The sequence below is a fragment of the Meleagris gallopavo genome, chromosome 11 (genome assembly GCF_905368555.1).
Source record: "Meleagris gallopavo chromosome 11, MGAL_WU_HG_1.1, whole genome shotgun sequence".
Taxonomy (NCBI): Eukaryota; Metazoa; Chordata; class Aves; order Galliformes; family Phasianidae; genus Meleagris; species Meleagris gallopavo.
Genome location: NC_139414.1, coordinates 13,572,465 through 13,594,690, shown reverse-complemented (window position 1 = coordinate 13,594,690; position 22,226 = coordinate 13,572,465). Strand labels below are relative to the sequence as shown.

Here is a 22,226-nt window from a genome sequence, read left to right as displayed (position 1 = left end):
CGTGTGAGTGCACGTGCACAGGAGGCAACTACTAGGGATAACCTATTTGGGAAGAGCTGGTACAGCTCTGGTCAAAGGCTGGAACAGACCAGTGATGAGCAGATCAGGATGGACTAGGAAATAGCATTACAGAGGCCTTGTTTTCTCTAGTTATTCAGATAGGGTCAGTACCAGTGTGATAATAGTCATGAGTACTGCTTTCCACAGTTCCATGTGGATTTCCTAATCTCTTCCATGTATGAAGGATGAAGTGAGCAGTTACAAGGGGCTGGATTAGTGCACAAGGTGAGGCAGGAGCAGGGAGGCTGAGCCATGGCAGGGTAACGCAGTGGTTACAGCAGGGCCAGGGTGAGGAGCAGAGGCATGCCAGCATGCTGGGGCCACGTGCCGGGGATGCCTGTCCCAGACTGCTTATGGCCAATGGCTGTCACTGTGATGGATGCCATAGTGTGCGTTGGCAGACAAAATGTTCTCTATGGCCTGTCTCACTCTGCCATGCAGGAAACCAGGATCCTAGGGGCAAGGCACTGGGAAGCCCCGAACCTCCCTGTTTGCAGCACCTGCTTTGTTCATCCATGCCATGGGCCCTCCCCAGAGGAAGAGGTGGGACCACTCCTGTCTCTTCCTGAGCAGGATGATCTCAGCATGAGTCACTTACAGCACGGTGTGGACCCTGTTTCTTTGGAAACAATGCCCAACTGGCAGCTGCACGGCTCAGCACATTTCTGACGCAGCTAGGGCAGGGCACCTTCCTAACTGAAGCATTCAAGGACAAGGCTTGAGTGTGCTATAATTTTGCGCGTAGTTCTTGCCTGAGAACAGGATGCAGTGAGCAGAAGAGGAAATCTGTTTCTCTCATTCTTGGTGGCCGCTGCATGTCTGCAAAGCGTGTTCTTCTGAGGCTATCAGGAAAGTTGCAGGAGCTGTGAGCTCTTTCCTGAAGATGTTAGCTGTAACTCAAAGAGAATTCTCGGTTCATTGGTGTCTCAGTAGGGTCTGAGTGGCTGAAGATTATTGCTGAAATGTCCAGTCAAGCACCAGCCTTTTTACTGTGAGAAGATGCCTTGCTTTTGCTCGAGTCGTCTTCTCAGTATCTCATGAGATTATCAAATATCTCCGATACCAACACCTTCTTTTCCTCACAGAGGTCTACCCTTCCTTTGAGTGCTTGGAAAATACTACCCCAAAGCCATTTGCTTGGGCTGAGTGACATGCTGAGCAGTTAATGAACCAGCACAGCTGTGTTAAAGCATCTCAGCAATGAATACAGGCTAAAATAGAAGCCACAAGCGGGGAACATGCAACCCCTTCCTGTGCCAGAGATGAAATCCAGGGAATGCTGGGCTGGATTGCTGGCTTTTCACGCCTTTCACTAATTAAATCCTAGTCTGTAGTCCACTTGTCCACTTCATCTGAGCTGGTGACTTCTTAACAACTTTGTAGGTGCGTTTCCACTGGGGCATCTTCCAGAAACAACAGAAACTCACACACACCACCTTTAAGCCAGAGACATGTAATTAGGTTGTTTTTCGGAAGGTTGGTTTGCTACAGGCAAATAGCCCATCACTAAGTTTGAAGGGCCAGCTTGTCCAGTTTTTAACCTCACAAAGATTTTGTTACAGTTAATCCTTTACTGATGGTCCCTGCATCCTGTTCCAAGTAACTTAAATGATACAGCTTAAGTCTATTTAAAAGGATGGGTGGAGTACTTATCCCATTCATTCCAGCAAAGAAACAAACCCTGGCTAGCCAAAAGGCTTCAAGTAAGATTGGGTGATACTCAGAACATGAAGATTTTTGGTTTGTATAATAATCCAAATGTGGTGAGTGGAAGAAAATTGTCTAGTTTTTAATCAACATTTGTGCAGTGCTGCATGTAGAAGTGGGATCAGTATTTACTATGTAGTCAATTCTCATAATTTTATCATGAATTTTGCAATGTTATGCTTTTGGAAAAAAAAAACCAAAACCATTATGCTATTATGTAAGAAATCTAACTTTTGTTTGGAAAAAAAAAAAAAAAAGAAAAAAAAGAAAAAGTGCTTCTAGCCCTTGCACTTATGTAGAGTGTGACCTAAGTACACCCCAAAGTAAAATGAACAACAAAAAACCCTCCCCCAAACATTATGGTTTCTGAGTCAAGCCCTGTACACTCATTTCCATTTTTCATTTGATTTTTTTTTTTGTTGTTGGCATTTCTGCAGTTATATGCAGTCAATGGGTGCCCCGAAGGAAAGATTTGGTCTTCCTTGCCTGAGCTTGCCCTGCAAAAGGCTATCGGTAAGAAATATTATCCAAGTGACTGTGGTGTAAGTAATGGCATTCCTTACCCAAAGATCACCCAAAAAAATCATTCTCTGTTCACGTTGAGAAGAAAGGGAAGGAAGGTGCAAATGACTTTTGTTTCTGCTCTTTATGTCAGATACAGCTCACCTGTTCATGAAGTACCAGATAGACCTATCGGAGTCACAGCAATCTCTGGTTCCTGAGCTCTGCTTCAGTTTTGCAGGTGAAGTCTGAGACTGTGCTCAAACCAATTTCTCCTTCCTTTACTAAAAGCACACGGTGAAATGGTATTCCCTTTCTGGAGGAGGAAATGGGACATTCCACTCCCTTGGCCTGGCAGCACTGGCCAGCTGCGCACAGCTGCGCACCAGCCCAACAGCAGAAAGTCCAAGTTCACCCTTCCTAAGGAAGGATCGATGCCTTCGGCTCAAGCCAAGCTGGCAGCCACCAACAGAGAGAAGCAGCACAAATGGTAGCAGACCCCGCATATGGGAGCCACGCTTTCACCATCACCATTGCTCCATCACTGAACTAGAGAGGCTTTCATGCAGACAAAACTTAAGGTAAGCCTGGGCACTCCCTACTTCAATGCCCACAGTAGGTGAGCCTCGCTTGTGATCCTGTGAGCAAAGAATGAGTCTCCTCTTTCAGTGCTCCTTATTTTTGTCTGTGCCTTCAAAGATAGGCAGTAGAGCGTGGGATGATTTGGAAACACAAAAGATCATCTGTGCTTTTTAACTAAGTGCCATGCATTTTAGGCTTCCCTGTAAAATATAATGATAGATTTCTTCAATAATAATTACAGTGGGAAAAATGCTTCATCCAAGTTGCATAAGACTAGCTTTATCCAGGCCTTTGGTTTTATAAGAACTTAATTGTAGACAATCTAAGAAAGACCACAAGCTTTTGTTTAGTGATAAGAAGGGTCAAAAAATTTAAAGAAAACTCAAACCAAAAATCCCTCTGTGAAGGCTCTTTTCATCCACCACAGTGAACTAGCGATTTTCACTGGAATCAGCGTGTGGTTCTGTTATCTTGTGGTGGGAAGATAGGTCTCTGGGGAGAATAGTAAGCTGCCTGAGCTTTTGAGTCGAGTGATGGAAAAGATGGCGTGTGATTTTCAGAATCTCTGACCATAATCCATCTTTAAATGTTCCCTTAGTTCTGAGCAGTTTGAATTCCCTTAATTGCATGATGGATTTACAGTTGAACGTTTCTAATATAATTGCCCCTATTATTGAAAACAAAGGAGACACGTGCCAGTCTGAAACAGCAAAGATATAGCCTCAAGGAAAGGGATTAGTTCATCTTTGTCTCTTCCCCTTGCACACGAACATGCTGATATTTCTGCACAAATCCCTTTCAACCTACTTGTCAGAGTATTCATTGTCTCTTGATTTCCAGGACTGTATTTTGGGCATGTCTTTGGAAAGTCTTATAGTGGTTGAAAAGTTCTTAAATTCATCATCATCATCATTACCAAATGAATGACAGGAATTTAAACCTTAATATTGTGTATGACAAGTGTAAAAAAGTACATTTTATTTAACAGTGTTTCTCAAGTATTAGAAAACTGAAGTCCTAGAGGTCGTCAGACACAACCACCAGTCATGCATTTGGTAGAATTGCTGTATCTCATTCATAGACAGTGGAGTTTTAATGTGAATGACCATTGCGTGAGGCAATAAATCTCTCTCATTAGATCCTCTCTTTGAAGTCCTTGTTGTGTTTGGGACAACTTGTCTGGAAGATCCTGCAGACCTCACTTGTTCTCTCTCTCGAGATATCTCCAGAATTATTGTTGGGCCTTTCTGCTCAATAAGTTGTCCGCAAATGGAAGCAAGACCGGACTCCAAATTTATGTTTGCATTTAGATATTTGAATGAAAATGATTCACTCTACCATTATTCAGTCCCAAGCTATTTCAGCCCACTCCCGAAAGACAAACATGATAATTGTGGACCTTTGCTGCATATAGCTATGACTAGGATTGGACCCTGAGCAATGAAAATAAACGAACTATACATATAAAAGAGAAATGTTGATGTCTTATGCTGTGTTAGATACAGATTTGAGGCTTTCATAACTTCTGTAGGTGAGCAGTGCTGGTACTACTGAGCGGTATTGTGAAAGAACAGTGAGGTGTGTTTGTGTATGAATGTATGTAGTAGAAATGTAATTGGCCTTGAGATTGACACTGGAGACAGGCACATTATAGCAAGGTGGTGTCATGCTCATATCAGCCTTATTCATCTCTATGAGCCCGATGCCAGGAATAAAAGGTTGTGATGCTGTTCAGTGGCACACAGGCAGCTACCTGACTGTCCTGTTGTGTACACACTGGTGGAAGTTGTCCGGGAGACCACGCAGCAGCGAGGGCGGTATGCGTGTTTGCATCCAGATGCTGGGGTTGCTTGGAAAAGCCCATCCATCAGGTGGGTTAATTGTGAGCTCTGTCAGAGCTGCTTGGCTCCTGGCTGTCTTTGCCGAGCTCCATGAGCAGAGCAGCAGGGTAACTGAAACACTAGGAGCTGGTTGAGGTTTGGGCACTGTTTTCCCTGTGCAGCACACGACTGACTATGCAAGTCAGCCAGCAGTGAGGGTGCTAACTCTCCATGGGGGCTAAACCTCCCTTCCCTTTTTGTAGTGTGCTGCCCTACAGATGGGTGGTGTCAGATGGGATTCATCCCCTCCAAATGTGGACACGTCACACCTGAGTCGTCTAGACACCCCTTCTAACAAGCAGAAAGCAAGAGACGTGTCTAAGGACGGAGTCACCTTAAGCTGACAGCCTAAACAAGCCTTGCTAATTGCCCCCTAAAACTGCCTAGTTTTTTCCATCAGCAATGTTGTGAGCCCAGAGTGGCAGATACCTGCGCTGCAAGGCAGACTGGGCCCTGTCCCTTTTCTGGTGTTAAATATGGTTATGTAAGCATGAACAGATGAGAAAGCTGCTTTGTTCTGTCCTTCTCAGCTTAGAGTTTGCTGCTGTGTGGATGAGAAGGGTCACTGACTAATGGCTTTCTGTTCCTATCTTCAATTTTTATACGTCCCTCTTTGCCTTATAATGAACTTACCAGTGTGGCTGGGGGACACCTAGGAGGTGCAGCCATCCAGGTGCAGCACTGGCACTGGGCAGGAAAGCACTTTCCTTTTTATAGGATGTCAAACTCAGTATACAGAGTTGCCCTCCATTACACACACAGTCCCCAAATCTCCTTTGCCTAGGCATGAAACCGTGCCACAGCTTGTGTTGGGAGCATGCAGGGTCCCACGGCAAAGAAAAGCCCACATCACCAGGCTTCTGTCACAGAATGAGATTTTTAAGTGATGTATAAACATGTGGCCAGGGGACTGCTAGATGTTCTCCTGTGCTATGCTGTTCCCCAGTGACAGAGGCCCTACCAGCAGTGGAATATAGACCAAGGGGGTGGATGCAGGAAGGCATCGAGATTGAGGAGCTGGCTTTAGTGAGTATGGATGTGTACAGCTGAAACTCGTGATGTTAAACAGACCCTTTTCTGGGCTGCTTTTCAGTCTGATTGTATTGTGCTTTTTTTGACCATCAGGTTTTTATAAAACATAAGCCTTAAGGGCAGAGCTTTTCTTCCTTTGACACTCGTAACTCATTCTTACAAGTTTACATGTGTTTTTTTTGGGAGCAACTGGCAGTAAATAATGCTTTTGGTCGAGGCTCTTATAATGTGTTACTGAACCTCAAAGCAACTCTGAGTTGTCTATACCATGACTACCATTGATCCTAATACACAAATAGGGGGAAAACATGGGATATCAAGAGCTAGGCATATCAAACAAAAATTCCCATGCTGTGCTGTATTTAGGAGGATGACAAATTCCCTCCCAGAAACCTGCACACCTGGATGTAGACAAATGAAGAAAGCCTTGAGCAGACTAAAAGGGAATGCTCCCTTAATTGAGAAAATGTGCTGAGGAAAAGGAGATGTTTATCTCATGGCCCTTGTTTCAGGTTAGAGTTGAGAAAGCATCTTCCTCTTAGAGACACAGGGTTCCTGTAAGTAGCAGAGCAAAAAATATTACAGGGAAAAAAACCGACCCTTGAATTCCAAAAATACCAGCTTCTTTCAAAGTAAGATTTATATGCAAGAAGACAATCTCTCTTACGGAGTTTTTCTTGCCGTTCAGAGTCTACTCACTGGAAACAAGCAGCCAATTTAAAAAGATATTGGAAGAACAGCTTGGACACAGAGAAAGGAATGACCTGGAGTCTTAAAAAACAGACAAGGTTTTCAGTAGCTCGGCACTTGGAACAAGAAGCTAAAAGTCACATAAGGCCAGTAAAGTTTAGGGCATTCTGGTTACCTAAAAAATAACCATTCTTGGCTTCTCTCGTTAGTATCTCTGCTCAGGGATCAAGTTAACTGTTTTGTGGGAGGCTGGATGCAGTCGTGCAGCTGTGCTGGTGAGTTTTCTTCAATGTGTAAAGGATTGGGATGATCGAGTGGTTAGGTTATTTGAGGGCTGCTGTTCCTGAGCCCTCTTTGTCTGGGATCCAGACGGGCCTTCCTGTTGAGAAACACTGGCCTACTTCTTCGGTGCAAGACAAACAACATACCAGCTCCTGCTCTAGCAAGAACAGTGTTAACTATTTCTATTAATGCCGCAACCATGTAGTTGCTTCTGGAGGTACCTCAGCGGAAGCAGCACAGCTCTTCTTTCCTCCCCACCTCCCCTTATTCTTTGTTTGCATTAAGCCAGTCATGACCTTTGCAAAATTTTAGGAGATCAACTGTTTTTTGCAAGAAAAGTGTTTGGTTTTGCTACCAGACTGGTTCCTGAGGACTCAGTGTGCCCTGGTCAGAACTGAGAATGCCCATTATGGAAGCTGTGCATATCCAGGGTGAAAATAATGTGCACCACCAGCTGTATTTAAAGATGCAACTTCATCTACAGGATGAGCAGAAAGTATGTGGGATTGCTTAATAGCATTTCCTTCAAAATAAAATGAAAACAAGTAGAGGCTCATGTCTGAAGCCCCGCACTTCCCTTAAAACAAACAAGCCCAGATTAAAGCTCTTTCTTTGGAACAGAATAGAGGCAGGGCCTGTACGTCGTGCCATATGGCATCATAGCAATGCATGGAAATGACATTGCTGATTTGGTGTATTGGTAAGGGTCTGAGCTGTGCTCTGAGAAGCATTTTCTTTGCTGTGTCCCTTAGAAGGTAGCAAATGAGGAAAGAGATGTAGAAGATTTTTTGTGATATGTGTGAAACTGCTAAGTTTTGGCTGCGTATTAGACTGTTTTTTGCAATGCTGTCCAAGTTGTCATGGCTGCTTAAGGAGCCCTAAAATCATACAGTATGGGCTACTGGAATTGCTCTCCCTCTGTTCTTTCACATATGTCCCACGCAGAGACAAAAGCACACTGAGCTTTGAATTGTCTTATGGTGTTTGAATTGGATGTGACTTTATCTTCTGCCCTTTATTCACTTATACTTGTTGTAGTTTGAAAGAGTCAACAAGCTGCCTGTATAAAAACATGTGTGCACATAAAACCTGTATATTCTATTGATGACTGCATAGCCTATTACATTTGCATTTAATAATTGTATCACATGTCTAGTTTTATGTGTATGAAAAGCATAGAGGTACCTATCAACAGAGTTAAATACATATTAAATGCTATGATGTGGTAGGAGGGCTCTTAGCAGGAGGTGTGTGGGAAGCTCTCTTTGTTATGATTGCACCAAACTTGACTAGCCCAAGTGTGATGTACCCAAACTGAAGAAACCTTTATACCATACAGTATTTTCCAGTTAATTATATATATTTGTACATCTGGGTGTGTGTGTGGACAAGTGAGATCATCCATGCCTGTGAGACTTTTTTTTGTCCTCTCCAGAATATTTTTCCTCTCCGTAGCTCCTTTCCAGAAGCTCAACAACAACAATAGAGCCAAGAGCCTTCCCTCTCATCTGGTGTCTGTAGTCTGGTGTCTGCACAGAGGGCTGGGCTTTGGGGTGTGGGCTCTCTGTTCCCCAGTGGCGCTGACTCCAAGGACTGGTCCTGCTTAAGTCTGGTGCATTTCCAGACTCAGATACAGGATGTTTTCAGGACAGCCTGGCTGTGGGCCAGGTTCTGGCCAGAACCAGGAAAACAGGAACCAGGAAAACAAATGTGGTTGTTTTTTTGTTTTTTTTTTTTTTCTTTGAATGTGCTTGAATAGGAGAGAAACATGATGAAGAATTGCTCTAGGTTTTAGGCTGTCTGGCATCCTTTAACTAGTGTGGATTCAAGGGTCTATCTTAATACAAACAGATTTTTTTTATAGTTATATTTGAAAAATGTCCATCTTAATAACTATGAGTCTTGGGGTTAGTTTTGGCTGCTTTTTTTAGAGGTGAGTTGGGTTTTGTTGCTTTTTTTTTTAGGTTTTTTTTTCTGGGTTTTTTACATTACTATTTTGAAAATTACTTCCTTTTTTCTTTCTTTCCCGTATTTTCTTGGATCAGAAGGCTCACCAAGGTGCCAAACTGTGGCTGGCTACAGCTTCAGCACATCTCGTAACAATGCAGGCCATAACATGCCAGTGTGATGGAGCGTGGTATGCACAGTTCAGGAAAGATGTGACAGATCTACACTGCTGATAATGGTTGACACTCCGGATATTCTACTAAAATCCCCTTCTTCCAAGTGGCTTAACTCTTGAGACACTCTTACTGTGAGTACCTAAAGAAAACAGATGTCTACAGTCAACAAGACAGTGGGCTTGCGGATGTTTGGAGTATTTTGTACTCCATTGGAATGATGTTTCATCATTGTAGAGCTGGGCAAGAGCAGAAATGTAGGTTACTCTTAACTAGTGAATGAACAGTATTTTCTGCTTTGTAATTTAAGGCGGTGTGCTGACTGGGATCTGCAACCTGTCCCCTGTGTCCACGTGGGGTATAAGGAATGCCGAGCAGTGCCCACTGTGGTATATTCCCCTTCTGCACAAGGTGTGATGACTTCAAAGCACATCCTACTTCCCTTGGTCTGAAAGATGATGTTATGAGGGAGGCACTGGAATACTAGGAAGGAAAGCAATCAATGTGGGGAAAAAACAATTTTTCTACCTTTTCCAGTTTGGCTTCTCTTCCCACCTAGGAAGGTTTTGTAGCATAAACCAGGCTTTACAAAGGCATTCTAGTTCTGCTTGAGTTTTTTTAGGATATAAGCAGGTTATATTTGTAGTTCTGCCTTGGGTCTGGAACGTTGCTCATGAAGCAGTGAGATTCCTATAGCCTTGATCTGCAGGCTAGCCCAAAAGGGAAGTAGGCAAACATGGGTTATAAGATCATTAGTCCTTGATCAGTGACAAAAGGATGTGTGGAATGACTAGGTGTCATCGCTGGGTCTAATATACCCCTCCGAAGGAAGCTGCAGTCTGATCTGATGAAGTTCTAACTGTGCCTGAGAGGCACTGAAAGTTGTACCCACTGGACTTGTGGCTGCCTTTGTAATCTCTTTCTTTCACTCGTCAAAGGTTGCTAAAGTCTGACTGTCTGTCTGCTCCTGGGGATTTGTTTGGAAAACTCGGATGCTTCCTCAGACACTTCCTCCTGCTCATCTGTGCAGTAACTGGGTTCTCTTGGTGAAGATCCACTCCCTTTTTCACAATAGGACATATGAACAGTTTGCAAAATTTGGAGAACAATGGTTGCAGCTCCCTTCATTGAACTAACTAGTGGGAGGAGGAAATAAAAGTTATGCAGTCCTGCAGTTAATTGAATTAATGAATTGAAAAGGAAAATCTCCAGGATGCCCTTAGACACTGGGATTAGAAAGGCTGTGATTTTTCCACTCAGCACTGGACAGGCTCAGGACAAGCTCCAGGATGAATCCTTAAACTGGGATACAAGCTTTGTTGTCTTGGTTTTAAATGGTTTATCAGGAACACATTCCACAACAAACTACATCCAGAAATTCTGGTCTTTTTTAAAGTCATAAGCAGAATTTTGCTTGGCAGAACCCAGAGATGGAAAAGAAAGGGCAGATCAGCAGAAGCAGGCTCACTTCTCAAATAGTTGTGTTTTTCCAGAAAAGAGAGGAGAGAGCAGAACTCTTGGTAGTCATTTTTCCCTACTTCTTCAACAGAGCCAGCGGTACTGGGGAGCTGCAGTCCTGATTATTACTTGCGAGCATTTATTAGTGTATGTATTCTTACAGTGAAGTAGAATCTCTATATCAGGTTCTAGCCCTTGCCATTAGGCTTCTTGACTGTGCCTATTTCTCTTGCATTGATCTCTTTCACATAATCCATCAATTCTTACATTTATGCTAGAGAGCACAGTTACTCAAAGCTCAGCTACTGCTCAGTTTTACTTTGCTTTGTCTGTTCTGCAGTACCCAGCTGCATTCGTGCCCTCAGCCAGCAGCCTTTCAAGGGCAGCCTGTGCAGGGTTCAGCAGGGGCTTAGCTGCCTGCCCTGGTCCCAGGACAACAGCCTTCAATTGGGAACTTACCTTAATGTAAGTAGCATGCTCTGAAATTACACCCTCACTTACCTTGCGGTAACTTGCTCGTGTAGTCATGGCCTTAAGGTTTTTCTTTCGTATCCATGGCCACAACATCTAAGCATTTTATGGTACAGCATACACTAAACATTAATTTCAAATTATTGAGACTATTTTCATGACTCAACAACTTTCTAATGACTGTGTACCTTATTAAACTCTTGCAGCCCTTTAATAAGAAAGTTTTCCCTCATCCCTTGGCATTTAAGCACTGTATAACTGAAATGAAATGCATAGCTGAAGTATTTTTTTTAGGACACTCGATTTACAGTGAGCCCAAAGCAGCAAAGAACTCTTTGAAAATCTCTAGAGTGGACACTCCCAGAGCTGTCTGTATACACTTTGAATTAATTATTCCCTTCATGGAAATTGTACAAGATGTCCCCTAGGTTCTTTCTGACTGCCTTCCTGCCCTTTTCTGATAATCCCTTACTATCCTCTGGGCTCTCTGTGGTCCTAAACTTAACATATAAAGCTATTTTTATCTAGGGGTTAGGGTGTGAATAAATTCAGAGAATGTCTCTCAACATGACTTTATGTCTGTAAGCCCTCCTTTAACTTGATTAGAAATGCTCAGACTTTCTTGCGAGCTGCCTTTGAGCATCCTCTGGTGAAATAGCTGCCATTGGAAGAATTTCTTCTCCTGTGAGTCGCAGGAGGCAGGGATCAGCCAGGAGCAATACAGAGGCTTAGAGGTAGACTCAAGACTTGGGAGGTTTCTGATCCTCACCGCTGCATAAAATGACCTTGCACACATCATCTCCTCACCACTCTTGAGTGTAATGCAGGTGTGACAGAGGCATCCATCCTGCAGCTACACCAGAGCTGCAGCAGATGCCCATTCTGGGCTGGGCTCAGCTCATTTAGCTGGGATTTCAGGGACACCTTAGGGAGATGGGTTCTCAGCCCTCCATTAATTTTAAATAGGGACACAGGTGCCTCCAGGGTTCCTGAAAAATGCAGCTCTTAATGTTTTATGGAAAGGGATGAACTGTGCCAGGAAAAAAGCAGAATTTTGTTCATCTTCTTAGATGTGATGAGTCCTTTCTCTAAAACGGCAAAGTCAATTCACTGAAGCATTGCAGAGATTCCCTGGAAGAAGCCATACAATTTCTTATCTCAAATGACCAGACAGAACAACTGCTTTGTACCTAAAGATGACCTCAAGAGCCCAGGGCTAACAACAGATTACCTGCCCCACAGGAGCCTCTCTGAGCTTCTCCTGGCAGCAGTGCAACTCAGGTTGTTTCACTAAATGTCAACAGTGTCAGTGGAAAGAGCTTCTGCTAGGCTGCAGACAAATTAACAAGTCTAACCAAGCTTGGGCCCCACTGTGGCAGGGCTGTTCTTTGAGGTCAGCTGGACAGGTGTCCTCAGGCACTGCCAGCTGTGTGCCAGCTGTGCTGGAGACCATGCTGCCACGCTTGCTGGCTTGGGTGAGCATAGTCTTGATACTCCTCTGGTCGAACGATTACAAAGCGGTACTACAGAGATGTGCTACAAGCTAGACTGGGATAAAGGTAGGCGTGGAGCCAATGTCAGCTTGCTTTTGAGAGGAACAAAACACCTACGAGTTCTGCAGAGCACTGGATGTTCACTTATGCTGGATGTACCAGACTCTACGTGTGTTCAGAGAGCTCTGGTGTACCAGTGAAATGGTGGTCTGAGATGTTCTGGAGCTGCGAGCGGTCAACTTGGGTCACAGGTAATGTGACCAGCATTCTTTCAGGCTGTTGTCCTTCTTCTTTCAATGTAAACACTTCCCACCTGTCCCAAATATGCGTGCCATTCTCCAAGACTTTCCAGCATTGCTTACATTTGCAGAACTTTATTCCCCGCTCCCTCTCCCTGTGCCGCATCTGTTCCCATCACAGCTGTGGCCACCCTGTTCTGTCTGGCTGACACCCCCATCCCCTCCCCTCCAAATCACCTCCCCCTCCAAGATCAAAATACTCTGTTTTTATTTATTTACCCTGCAGCTGTCAGTGTTGTGTCTGGGTCAGTGCACTGCAACGTGGAGGGACACGCGATACATGGAAAATCCTTAAAACTGCCAGTCCTGGTAGTAACCAACATACACACCGTCAACAAATAGATCCCTTGGCCCTTTGCTCCTTTGAAAACAACAGGTCTGGGCAATGGAAGAAATGGCATTGTTGGATGCCAGCACAGACATCCTGGCTTGAAGCAGCACTGGAGTTGCACATGTTTGGGGAGAAGAGGGAGGGCTGAAGGTATGAGCTACCCCAGGGCTGTCACATCAGTGCTTATCAGGACTGCAGAAATGGACGAGGCAGTAATGTGGCTGTGAGATATCAAACAAGTGCTTTGCTGCCTTACAGATCCACATATTCATGTTTAAAGTAAAGGAAAACACTGTAAGGGTCACAGATGCTATTGGGGAGCAGAAAGCATCAGTATCCAAGTGCAAGCTTCACTGGAGTTTAGTCCTCAATCCTGTCCAGCCACAGCATTTTATAAGGGTATGCTGGTGCAAGGGCTTAGAACGAGACTTTGCATCCCTACAACAGTGCAAACTGGTGTAAAAAAAAAAAATCATAACTGTAAAAAGATTTAGAGAGGAATGGAAAGAGCAGTCACGTAGCCATTGCCCAGCAAAACAGGCTTCTGCTGCTGATCACTGCTGATTAATACATCATTTCCACTTTCAGGAAACTTTCCACAGTAATTGGATGAACAGACTTGATCAAAACTCCTTGCTGTGCTGGTGGTGCACAACTGCAGTGGCTCTACCTTATGCTGCCTGCCCTGGGGATGGGCCCAGCAGGCCCATGCTGCCCCACCAAAATGCAAATACCATCTCAAAAACAGCTCTGGATTGCCCACTGTGAATATACATAGCGTTACTTACCCATGTTACAGCTAGAACACGTAACCAAGGCTGTGGTTTCCTGAAAGCAACGAGCCGGGTGCAGCTCTGCAAACCTGGGTGTTTGCTCCCACCAGCAGCTGTGATTTGGGCTGAGGTAGGACACACACTGCAGCAGCTGGGTGAGCAGATGGAAAACAGGTCTTTGACTGCTATCTACTGCCCCAGGTAGTGCCTGGGACCGTGAGAACTGCTCTTTCCTCAGTGCCTTCTGGGGTTTAGGAAAAAGGGGCATTCCTCTCTTTCATTCCAGGATGACATTAAGAAAGGAGAAAGGGCAAGGAAAATTGGATTTCATTTCCTCTTTCTCCTGTCCCAAGAATAATGAATTTGTTGGTCTGTCAAAAAGAGGGCAGCAAGTTAACTATAACCCAAGGAATGAGGTGGTAACAGCTTTGGGAACTAGTCATGGATTTCCTTGGTCAAGCTCCTCTTTACTGAGTGTCACCTACCTTTTCACAGGCACCGTCCATCCCAAGCGCTGCAAGGAAACTTGCGGGTACCTCAACAGGACCTGTGTTGGAGCCTCTTGGGCTGACAGGACGTGCCTGTGGCAACCAGACTCTTGGGAGAGGGGCTGGAGATGAGCAGGCAGGCTATGGTGGATGGCTCCAGGTAAATGTTACTGAAGCTGTGGGGTGTCTAGAGCCTGGCATTTGATGCAGCCGTAAAACTGGAAGTGTGAGTTAGAGTCTGTTCAGTGGGAACGTGCCATATCCATGCACAAAACTTGCTTTGTGGCATTCAATGGACTTGTCACAGTGCCATGGCTTCAGCCAGGGGAGGGATGTAAACATACTGAGAGGGCTGCAGAAGACCCAGTAAGAATAGAGATGCATTACACCCTTACTGCAGTGCAATTCCCAGTCTCTGAAGCTAATGCAGTTTATTGAGAACCATAGTCCAAACCCTGAACTACAAATTAAACCTTCCTGCAGCTCTGCCTTTTCCCTACCAAACTGCATTTTCTACAGCACTCCTCACACTTCTATCTTTTCCACCAGATGCAGCTCCAAGTGTTTGGGCAGTGAGAAGCAGAAGATGACTTTCTCCAGCAATTGAACTTCTTTCCCAACTGATGTTAGATCTGTTCTTGAAGGCATCCTTTGAGAAAGCATTATCCTTTTCAGAGGGCACAGAAGGTTGTGAACTGTGTTGATATTTATCTATTACTGGTTTCTGTTGTACCTAAGCAATGAAAACAGCTGCTAACAGGTTAAGCAGAAATAGATAGCCCAGAACTGCAAATTCACACCTCAACAGTAACATTTCCAGTCCTTCAGAGGTAGCTAAACATGTAGCTAGCAGCCTGCTAGGTTCTTCAGAGATTGACGTTAATGACATGTTATGCAAAAGTATCTCTTCCGGCACAGAATCTTGCTCTTCCTAGCGCAGTGCATGCAGTTATTGCTGTCTTCCACCCCAGAAGTGGCTACATGTTTGATGCTGACTACGTATGCAGCAGCTTGTGAAACACTCCAAGACTCTGCAGCATGCAAGGCATTAGAGAAATGTAAGACAGGATCTGAGCTATGACAAGCAGTGTGCATGGCATCGTATTCCATCGTGCAGCGGAGGGAAATAGGGATGTAAAGTATGTACTCGAGCTGAATAGGCCATTTGAGCAAAATAAGAACTGAGATGAACTTTAGCCTCCAAATTTAAACCAAAATTGGATCTCAAACCTTCTCACATTTGTGTGTCAAAGTTACCTTGTAAAATTACCCCACCTCCATTGTCATTGACTGTTTTCTAGTGTGGCAGTTTAATTCATAGTTCCAGTTGCTGAAAAACACCCAAAGATTGGGGCTGAGCAAACATGAAATCTGGTAGCTTGACTGTGGCTGGGTGAGTCATTTCAATACTCTGTGTGTTGTAGAACCTCAGACCCCAACGATTACTTTTCATTTCTGTTTTGACCTCATGGGACTTTTTATTTTTTGGATCGCTCTGGGAGAAAGCATTTCAGATGTGAGCATTTTCTTAGGTCTTCTTGCTACTTCATGATTTGTGGTTAATGTGGTGCTGGAGAAACCCAGAAAAATCCCTCTGGTTAGCCCAGTCTAACTTAATTTAGGCCAGCTGCACCCCTGTGCTACCAATTGCAACATCTAAAGCCTCTGCAAATCAAGTACCTCCTCATTACATCCAGTCCCCACCTCCACCTGCGGCAAAGGGAAGGGAGAACCCCAGTGATGGGTGGGTGGTGCATTTGGGCTCCAATTGCATTCATGAAGCAAAGATCCTGATTGTAAGGTAGGGGAAGTGACTGATTCCTAAGCAGGAGTTGTAGTAGTTTTAACCAGAGAACATGAACTCTATAGCCCTTGCTGGAGAATCTGTTATTTTTCATGATGAGATGGGTGCAGTTCTGATCGTGTGAGATGGTATGCAAGGGGTGATGGCTCTAGTGTACCATATAGGGTAGATGTAATTCCTTAAAACTGTATAGGTAGCAGCACTAGCCTGTGCCACTGTTTTAGTTTGCACAGACTGGAGCTAGCATTGGACAAGCTGGCAAAGGTAGTGCTGGATGTGCAGGCAGGACAGTTGGCTTCACATGCAGCAGTAACCCAAGAGTTCACCTAGCTTCTCAGGAAGGATTTGATGAGCTCTCTGCTATGTGACTGCATGGCTAGACAGTTCAAAGCTGCTTTGGGTGCCTGTGCATCAACTGCGTTCAATTCCTACAATCGCTTGGGGATGTTTGTTTGATTGTCAAAACACTTTGGTACTAAGGGCTTCTTCACACCCTCCGGTGCAATGTGATTACTGATTAATAGACCAGGCTTAATTGTTTGGGTGCCCATCCTGGTTCTGTTTAGACCTGCATGGAGAAGGAGTAGGATACCACTGTATCAAAATAGCAGCAGGTACCTGCTGAGGTGAGCAGGTCTGAAGTTAGGAGCAGCTATTGGAGCTTGTTCAGCTGAGGGGCTAACTGAACAGAAGACAATAGAGCCTAGAATTGTAGAATCATAGCATGGCTTGGGTTGGAAGGGATCTTAAAGCCCACTCAGCCCCAACCCCTGCCGTGGGCTGGTTGCCCCCTGCCTGCTCAGGGCCCATCCAACCTGGCCTTAAGCACCTCCAAAGCACCCATAGCTCTCTGGGCAGCCTATGCCAGGGCTTCTCCACCCTCTGAGTAAATAACTTTTTCCTAATATCTGGTCTGAATTTCCCTTCTTTTAGCTTAGAGCCTTTCCCCCTTGTCCCATCACTATCAGACTGTGTAAAAAATCAATCCCCCTCCTGCTTGTAAGCTCCCCTCAAGTATTGGAGGGCTGCAGTGAGGTCTCCCCAGAGCCTTCTCATCTCCAGGCTGAACAAGCATAGCTCCCTCAACCTTTCTTCATAGAAGAGGAGCCCCAGCCTTCTGAGCATCTTCACCTGTCCTACCAAGGCGTGGTGATCTTGAAGACCAGATTGATTGTTTCTTGTCTGGTTTGTTTTCACTGCTTTAGCTCTTTCAGAGCCTTTTCCTGGAGTTGCCCAGAAGCTCAGCCACAGGCTCAGGCAGGATGCTCACTGGCTGTCACCATGCTGGGATTGTGCCCAGTTCAGCTCCTTGTGTGTACTCCAGAGCAGGAGCTTGTGGCAGAACAAGGGCTGCTCCTCACCCCATTCCTGAGAGCAGAATGGCCACACTGTGTGCCATTCTTGCTAGTAATGAGTGGTGAAAGCAGGCAGGTCTCAGGCACTGCTTCTCTGTCATCCCAGGGCCTGGTGCTGCAATGAGGCACAGACACAGGTAGCTGCTGCCAGTTGGTGAGGGTGCCTGTCTCCATAACTCACCTGGCAATCTCTCTGCCAGTCTCCACTCCATGTTCTTTGGGATATTGCAGCCGTCAGCAGCCCTGGCGATTGGCAGTGGTAGCATGGTGACTCACCAGGCCTGGCTCTACCTGAGTTAAATTCTGCTATCAAGTTGATGATCTGCAGGTAATTTTGCTCCAGCCGAACACCACAGACTTGCTCTCACGCATCCTGCTCTCCCTGTAGGCAGAAAGCTTCCCCCCAAATTACCCCACCCTTGCTTGGTGTACCCACAGCCTCTGGCCACTCTGTAGTGTGCTGTCTGTTTTGGAAACCAAAAACCTCTGCCCTAGTCCCTAACTTCAGGAATTAGTCTCTGGAGGCCAGAGAAGTGCCACAGAGAAGTATGGGTGAGTGCTAGTCCCTGGGGGCTGCAGCACTAAGTCCCTGGTTGGGCACAGAGGAGGTATGAGGAGATGCTTTAGTATCCATTTCCCTGCTCTAAAATGGCAGCTTTGGGGCTTTGTGGAAAAAAAGAGCCAGGTGTTCATAAGAAAAGAAGAAAAAAAAGAAAAGAAACTTAAGAAAAAAAGAGTAAGAAATAAAATGAGTTATGATGCTTTTCCTGAATCCTGGGAGCAGTCCTTGGTTAAGCACCCAAATGACTTGGAGAAGAGTAGGAGTCTTCATGCCACTAGAAAGGGAGACTGGGTACTTTGTGTGCACAGAGAAAAAGGGGAGGCAGCGATGCTGAAGGCAAAAGGCTGTGCTAGCAGCTCTAAGCACTGCAGAGTGACTTTCCAGCAGAATGGAGAGAGCCCCACAGGCGGCTTTGTGCAGGAGGCAGATTTTTTACAAAGCTGTTAGCTAAGCCGAAGGTCTGACTGATGTTATAAGAGCATTCTGTGCCTTGTTGAGAAACTTCTGGGATTTGTCTTCTCTGAAATGCTGAGACTCCTTAGTGACATGTTCCTGCTTCACAGCTCCTAGTAACACAGGAAAGCACATATCGCTTTCATATGTGAATCCACAGACAGGATTAAAGTTAAGGATAACATCAACGCCATTGTCATCTTACATATCCCCCTCTTATGTCCCCTTTGATCTATCTTGTTATTTATTTCAGGGTGCCCAGTGTCCCATCTTGCCAGGGAGGTCAACAGAAGTTTAGCCACTGACATCACGAACAGGATTGCAACCCGCATCTGTGATTAGTGATGAAATGAAACCCACAGCTTGAAATCATTTATCCATCATATCCGATCAAACACAAACATCCTCTGCACTTGGAAATAAATGAGGGTTGGAGCCAGCTCGCCTCTGCAGAAGTTTGTGACACGTGTGATAGATTGATGAGCTGAGAACAAGCTGCCACCCTCCACCCCCATCATCAATGATTTTCCATTCCGCCTGGGGAAGGGGACACTGAGGCCAGAGGTGAAGGATATACTTTCCAATAAGTGTTTCAGTGGGAGGTGAGAAATATGAGTCCCTGGAGGGGCAGAAGGAAAAAAAGGAAGGCACTATTAAGCAGGGCAGTTTAGAGAGAGCAGCTGCTTGACAGACTTCTGGCACAACAGTAAGGGCAGCAGCAGCCCTACTCTTGCAGCATCTATTGTTGAATGCTACAGGTACCAGAACAGCACAGACCATGGTCTCTGACTGGTGAAGGCTTTTTTCAGTTGCATATGAAGATAAGAGGCCTGTAAGATGAAAGAAGAGAGCTGATGATGTCTGCTGGCCATGAAATGTGGTAATGCCAGCAACAACAAACACAGAAGGGCTCAAATCCAGCCAACGGCTCACATCCAGCCAACTCTTCACTGCCTTTGCTGTGTCCACAGCTGCCAGCAAGGAAAGTCCTGTGCTCAGCTGAAGGGCAACAGCCCCACCAGTTTTGTTCTCATCTGTTTCACAGTGGTGGGCTTTTGGGGATCAAGGCAGAAAACAAAAGCTGACTTGGAGTTCCAGTGTCACTGTTTTGTGATTTTAATTGGGAAGTTGGTGTTACTTGCCCTTTCCTTATTTCTTCCCCTGTAGTGTGGCAGCTCCAGAAGCACAGCAGGGAGATTCAGGCTCCCAGAATAAATTCTGCTTCAGTGTAGAGCAAAGAACATCAACTGAACCAAGCAGTCACATCGTGGTCTAAGTGGGTGAGTGGTGGTTCACCTGGGGAGCACATGCATTAAGCCAGGGCCAGTCATTCACTTGCATTTCCCTGCCCCAGTCTCTGTTCGTTAAGATCAAAGTGAATTTCTAGCTCCCACAGCTGCAAAGGAATTTCTGAAAAGGTGAAATGTGTTGCCTGAAAGCAAAGAAACTAGAAAGAAAAGGGAACCTTTAACAATGATTCTGAATAGACATTATTTGCGATTGTTTGATATTTGCAACTGGGGCCAGCCATGCTTGAGAGCCATTTTGTGATATGGAATGTTTCTGAGTTATGACCTCGTGTTGCAGGTTTTACAACAAAAAGAGATGTCTCAGGGCTGAAACCTCAGGTTAAACTCACTGCTTAGTGGGTGAGGGATTTTGCATTTGGTAACATGAATGTACTGTGTGCTTAAACACAAGGGTACTATGCTGGTGGGCAGCGGGTAGGAGATGCTGGTACCGATTACAGTATCAAGAGAGTCTGCCAGGCCTGCCAGCACTGTACTTCAGGCTGTCTTCTAAAAAGTCTGCTATTGGAGTGCTTTGGAGATGCACAGCTGCAAGCAGCAGGGGGAAACACTGCAGATCGTGCTGAAAGGCACAGGTCAATCTGCTGCCTGCCGACTCAAATGAAGAAATGTGGCTTGAAGTTTTCACTTCCTTCCAAAAGCAGCACAAAAAATAGCTGATTTCGTAATTTAAAGTAGGTTCTGGGACACTCTTACAGCATCTCCATCAACACCTACCTCTGAAACCCCAAACCCACACAGTTTGAATGATATGAGTTGGTCTTGACTCCTACAGCCTACCAGATGCTGGGTCCTTTTGTATGAGCTCCAGAGTGCTCCTTGTGTGGGATGGCTTTGCCCTTGCTGCTGTAAGGCCCCTTCTCATCTAGAGAGGGCTAGGAGGTACCCAAGTGATAGAACTCCACTTGTCACAGGGAAAATGGCTTATTAGACACATGAGAATCTCCTTTACATGAATCTCCTCTACACACTGGTTAAGGAAGTAACGTAGGATGGCATGGCCTTACTTCCCCATGCAGATTTTCTCCACAGGCTGGCTGTGCCCTGGGCAGTTCTCTGGAAAGGGCCAGAAGCTACTGTATCAAGGGCAAGGATCTCTATAACCTCAGAGCAATCTCTGGAAGCACATCCCTGTGAGAGATAAAAAGCCACATCTGGAGCCCAACTCTTGCACATGGACATGGGGAGCAATACTGGCTCTCCTAAATTAGCACCATCCCATCAGCTCCACTGCAAGAAAATGCTGAGGATACTTATTTTTAAGCCAAATCAAATTAAAAATAATAAAAAAGGAAGTGGTTAGGGGCACATTTTACTGTGCACTGATGAGCTGTAAAAAATACAGCATCTGAACCTTTCAGCTGCTTCGAAAGCAGCCCCACAAAAAAGTAAAAGCACTTCACAGAAATCTCTATGGTTTCTATGCTGCATTCTACATGCTGGTGCTAAAGCAAGGGCTGAGGATCTTTCCTCCTCTCCTTTTTCCCCTCCCTCACTCTCACTGCCTTCTAACCACTAACAGTGGATAAAAATATTCATGTTTCAGCCCAGTGCCTTTACGCCTCACACTGGAGGGTTTTTTCCATTCCTGTGGGGCTGGGCAGGCCTTGATTATCACTCTAATAGAGTTAATTAAGAGCCTTCAGGCCCTGATGTTTTGTTTTCTTTGGGACCAGACCTATGGCTTGGGCCTCTGAGCTACCTGTCTCAACCCCTTCTCTGAAAAACAAGTGGGCAAAATTTGGCAAATGGCTCTCCAGAAGGCACGTGTGCCATCCTGCCATGGTGCAGAGCTAGAGGAGGAGATGTCCTCTCCTTTACAGGGCCATGGAAGAGATCCCTGAGAAGGGATAACATGCTGAGCCTCAACTGTGAGCTGGGCAATCGCTTAAGCAAAAATAAACATTGGAAATGAATCAGCAAGGCAAGGCATGCCTCAAGAAGGTCATTTCTAGGATGGGCTTGGTGCTTGGGATACTTGCAGAGCAGCAGTCTACAGCAGGTGAAAGCCATCAGGTTGGGGCATTGATAGCTTATCCTTAGCACCTGGGAGAGCCATTCCCTAAAATGAGATTTCAACCTTGCTGTATCCTCACTCAACTCGATGGGAATCTCTGAGATCAAGTAAGGACTTTCCTTTTTTTAATAAATATGGGAGTATAGGGTCACTCCCACGTGCAGTATAAAGTAATGAAGGGCTTTTATGTGGGAATCTTGCTGTCCTCTGAAGAGCTGTAAAGATCAAAGACTTAAAGCAGTGTCTAATTGCAGGTGAGGTTAGTACTGTGAAACAATTAGCCTATGTGTACATGTGTGAAAATAGAGAGAGAGTGCATTGCTAGCAAACTAAGTGTCTGCTAGACAACTAGCCACGAGTTAAAGGGTGATTAGCTGTTCGCTGCTGAGTTACCAATTGTCAAAGTGACCCGTTTGAACCTACAAAAGTTAATGCCCCACTGGTTCCTGTCTCCTTCCTAGGCTTTTAGCCAAAATATGTGCCCAGAGATCAAGCACAGTAAATTTAAACAGTAGGGAGAAAATCCTAGGAGCAAATGGCCATGGTATTCGGAGGGAG

At 45.2% G+C, this 22,226-nt stretch overlaps 1 protein-coding gene across 4 annotated transcripts in view; it reads left to right on the top strand.

Annotated features, from left to right (window-relative positions):
• TP63 (tumor protein p63) overlaps positions 1-22,226 on the top strand; it is a 174,147-nt gene that overhangs the window by 8,093 nt on the left and 143,828 nt on the right. For 2 of the 4 annotated variants that reach the window (XM_085233227.1, XM_085233226.1), the window contains exons 3-5: positions 2,205-2,280; positions 2,423-2,509; positions 2,591-2,849. In XM_085233227.1, the coding sequence (XP_085089353.1) occupies positions 2,205-2,280; positions 2,423-2,509; positions 2,591-2,849 (422 nt within the window). Of the gene's footprint in view, positions 1-2,204; positions 2,281-2,422; positions 2,510-2,590; positions 2,850-22,226 lie in introns of those variants that run through there. The other 2 variants (XM_085233225.1, XM_085233224.1) reach the window with 1 other exon arrangement.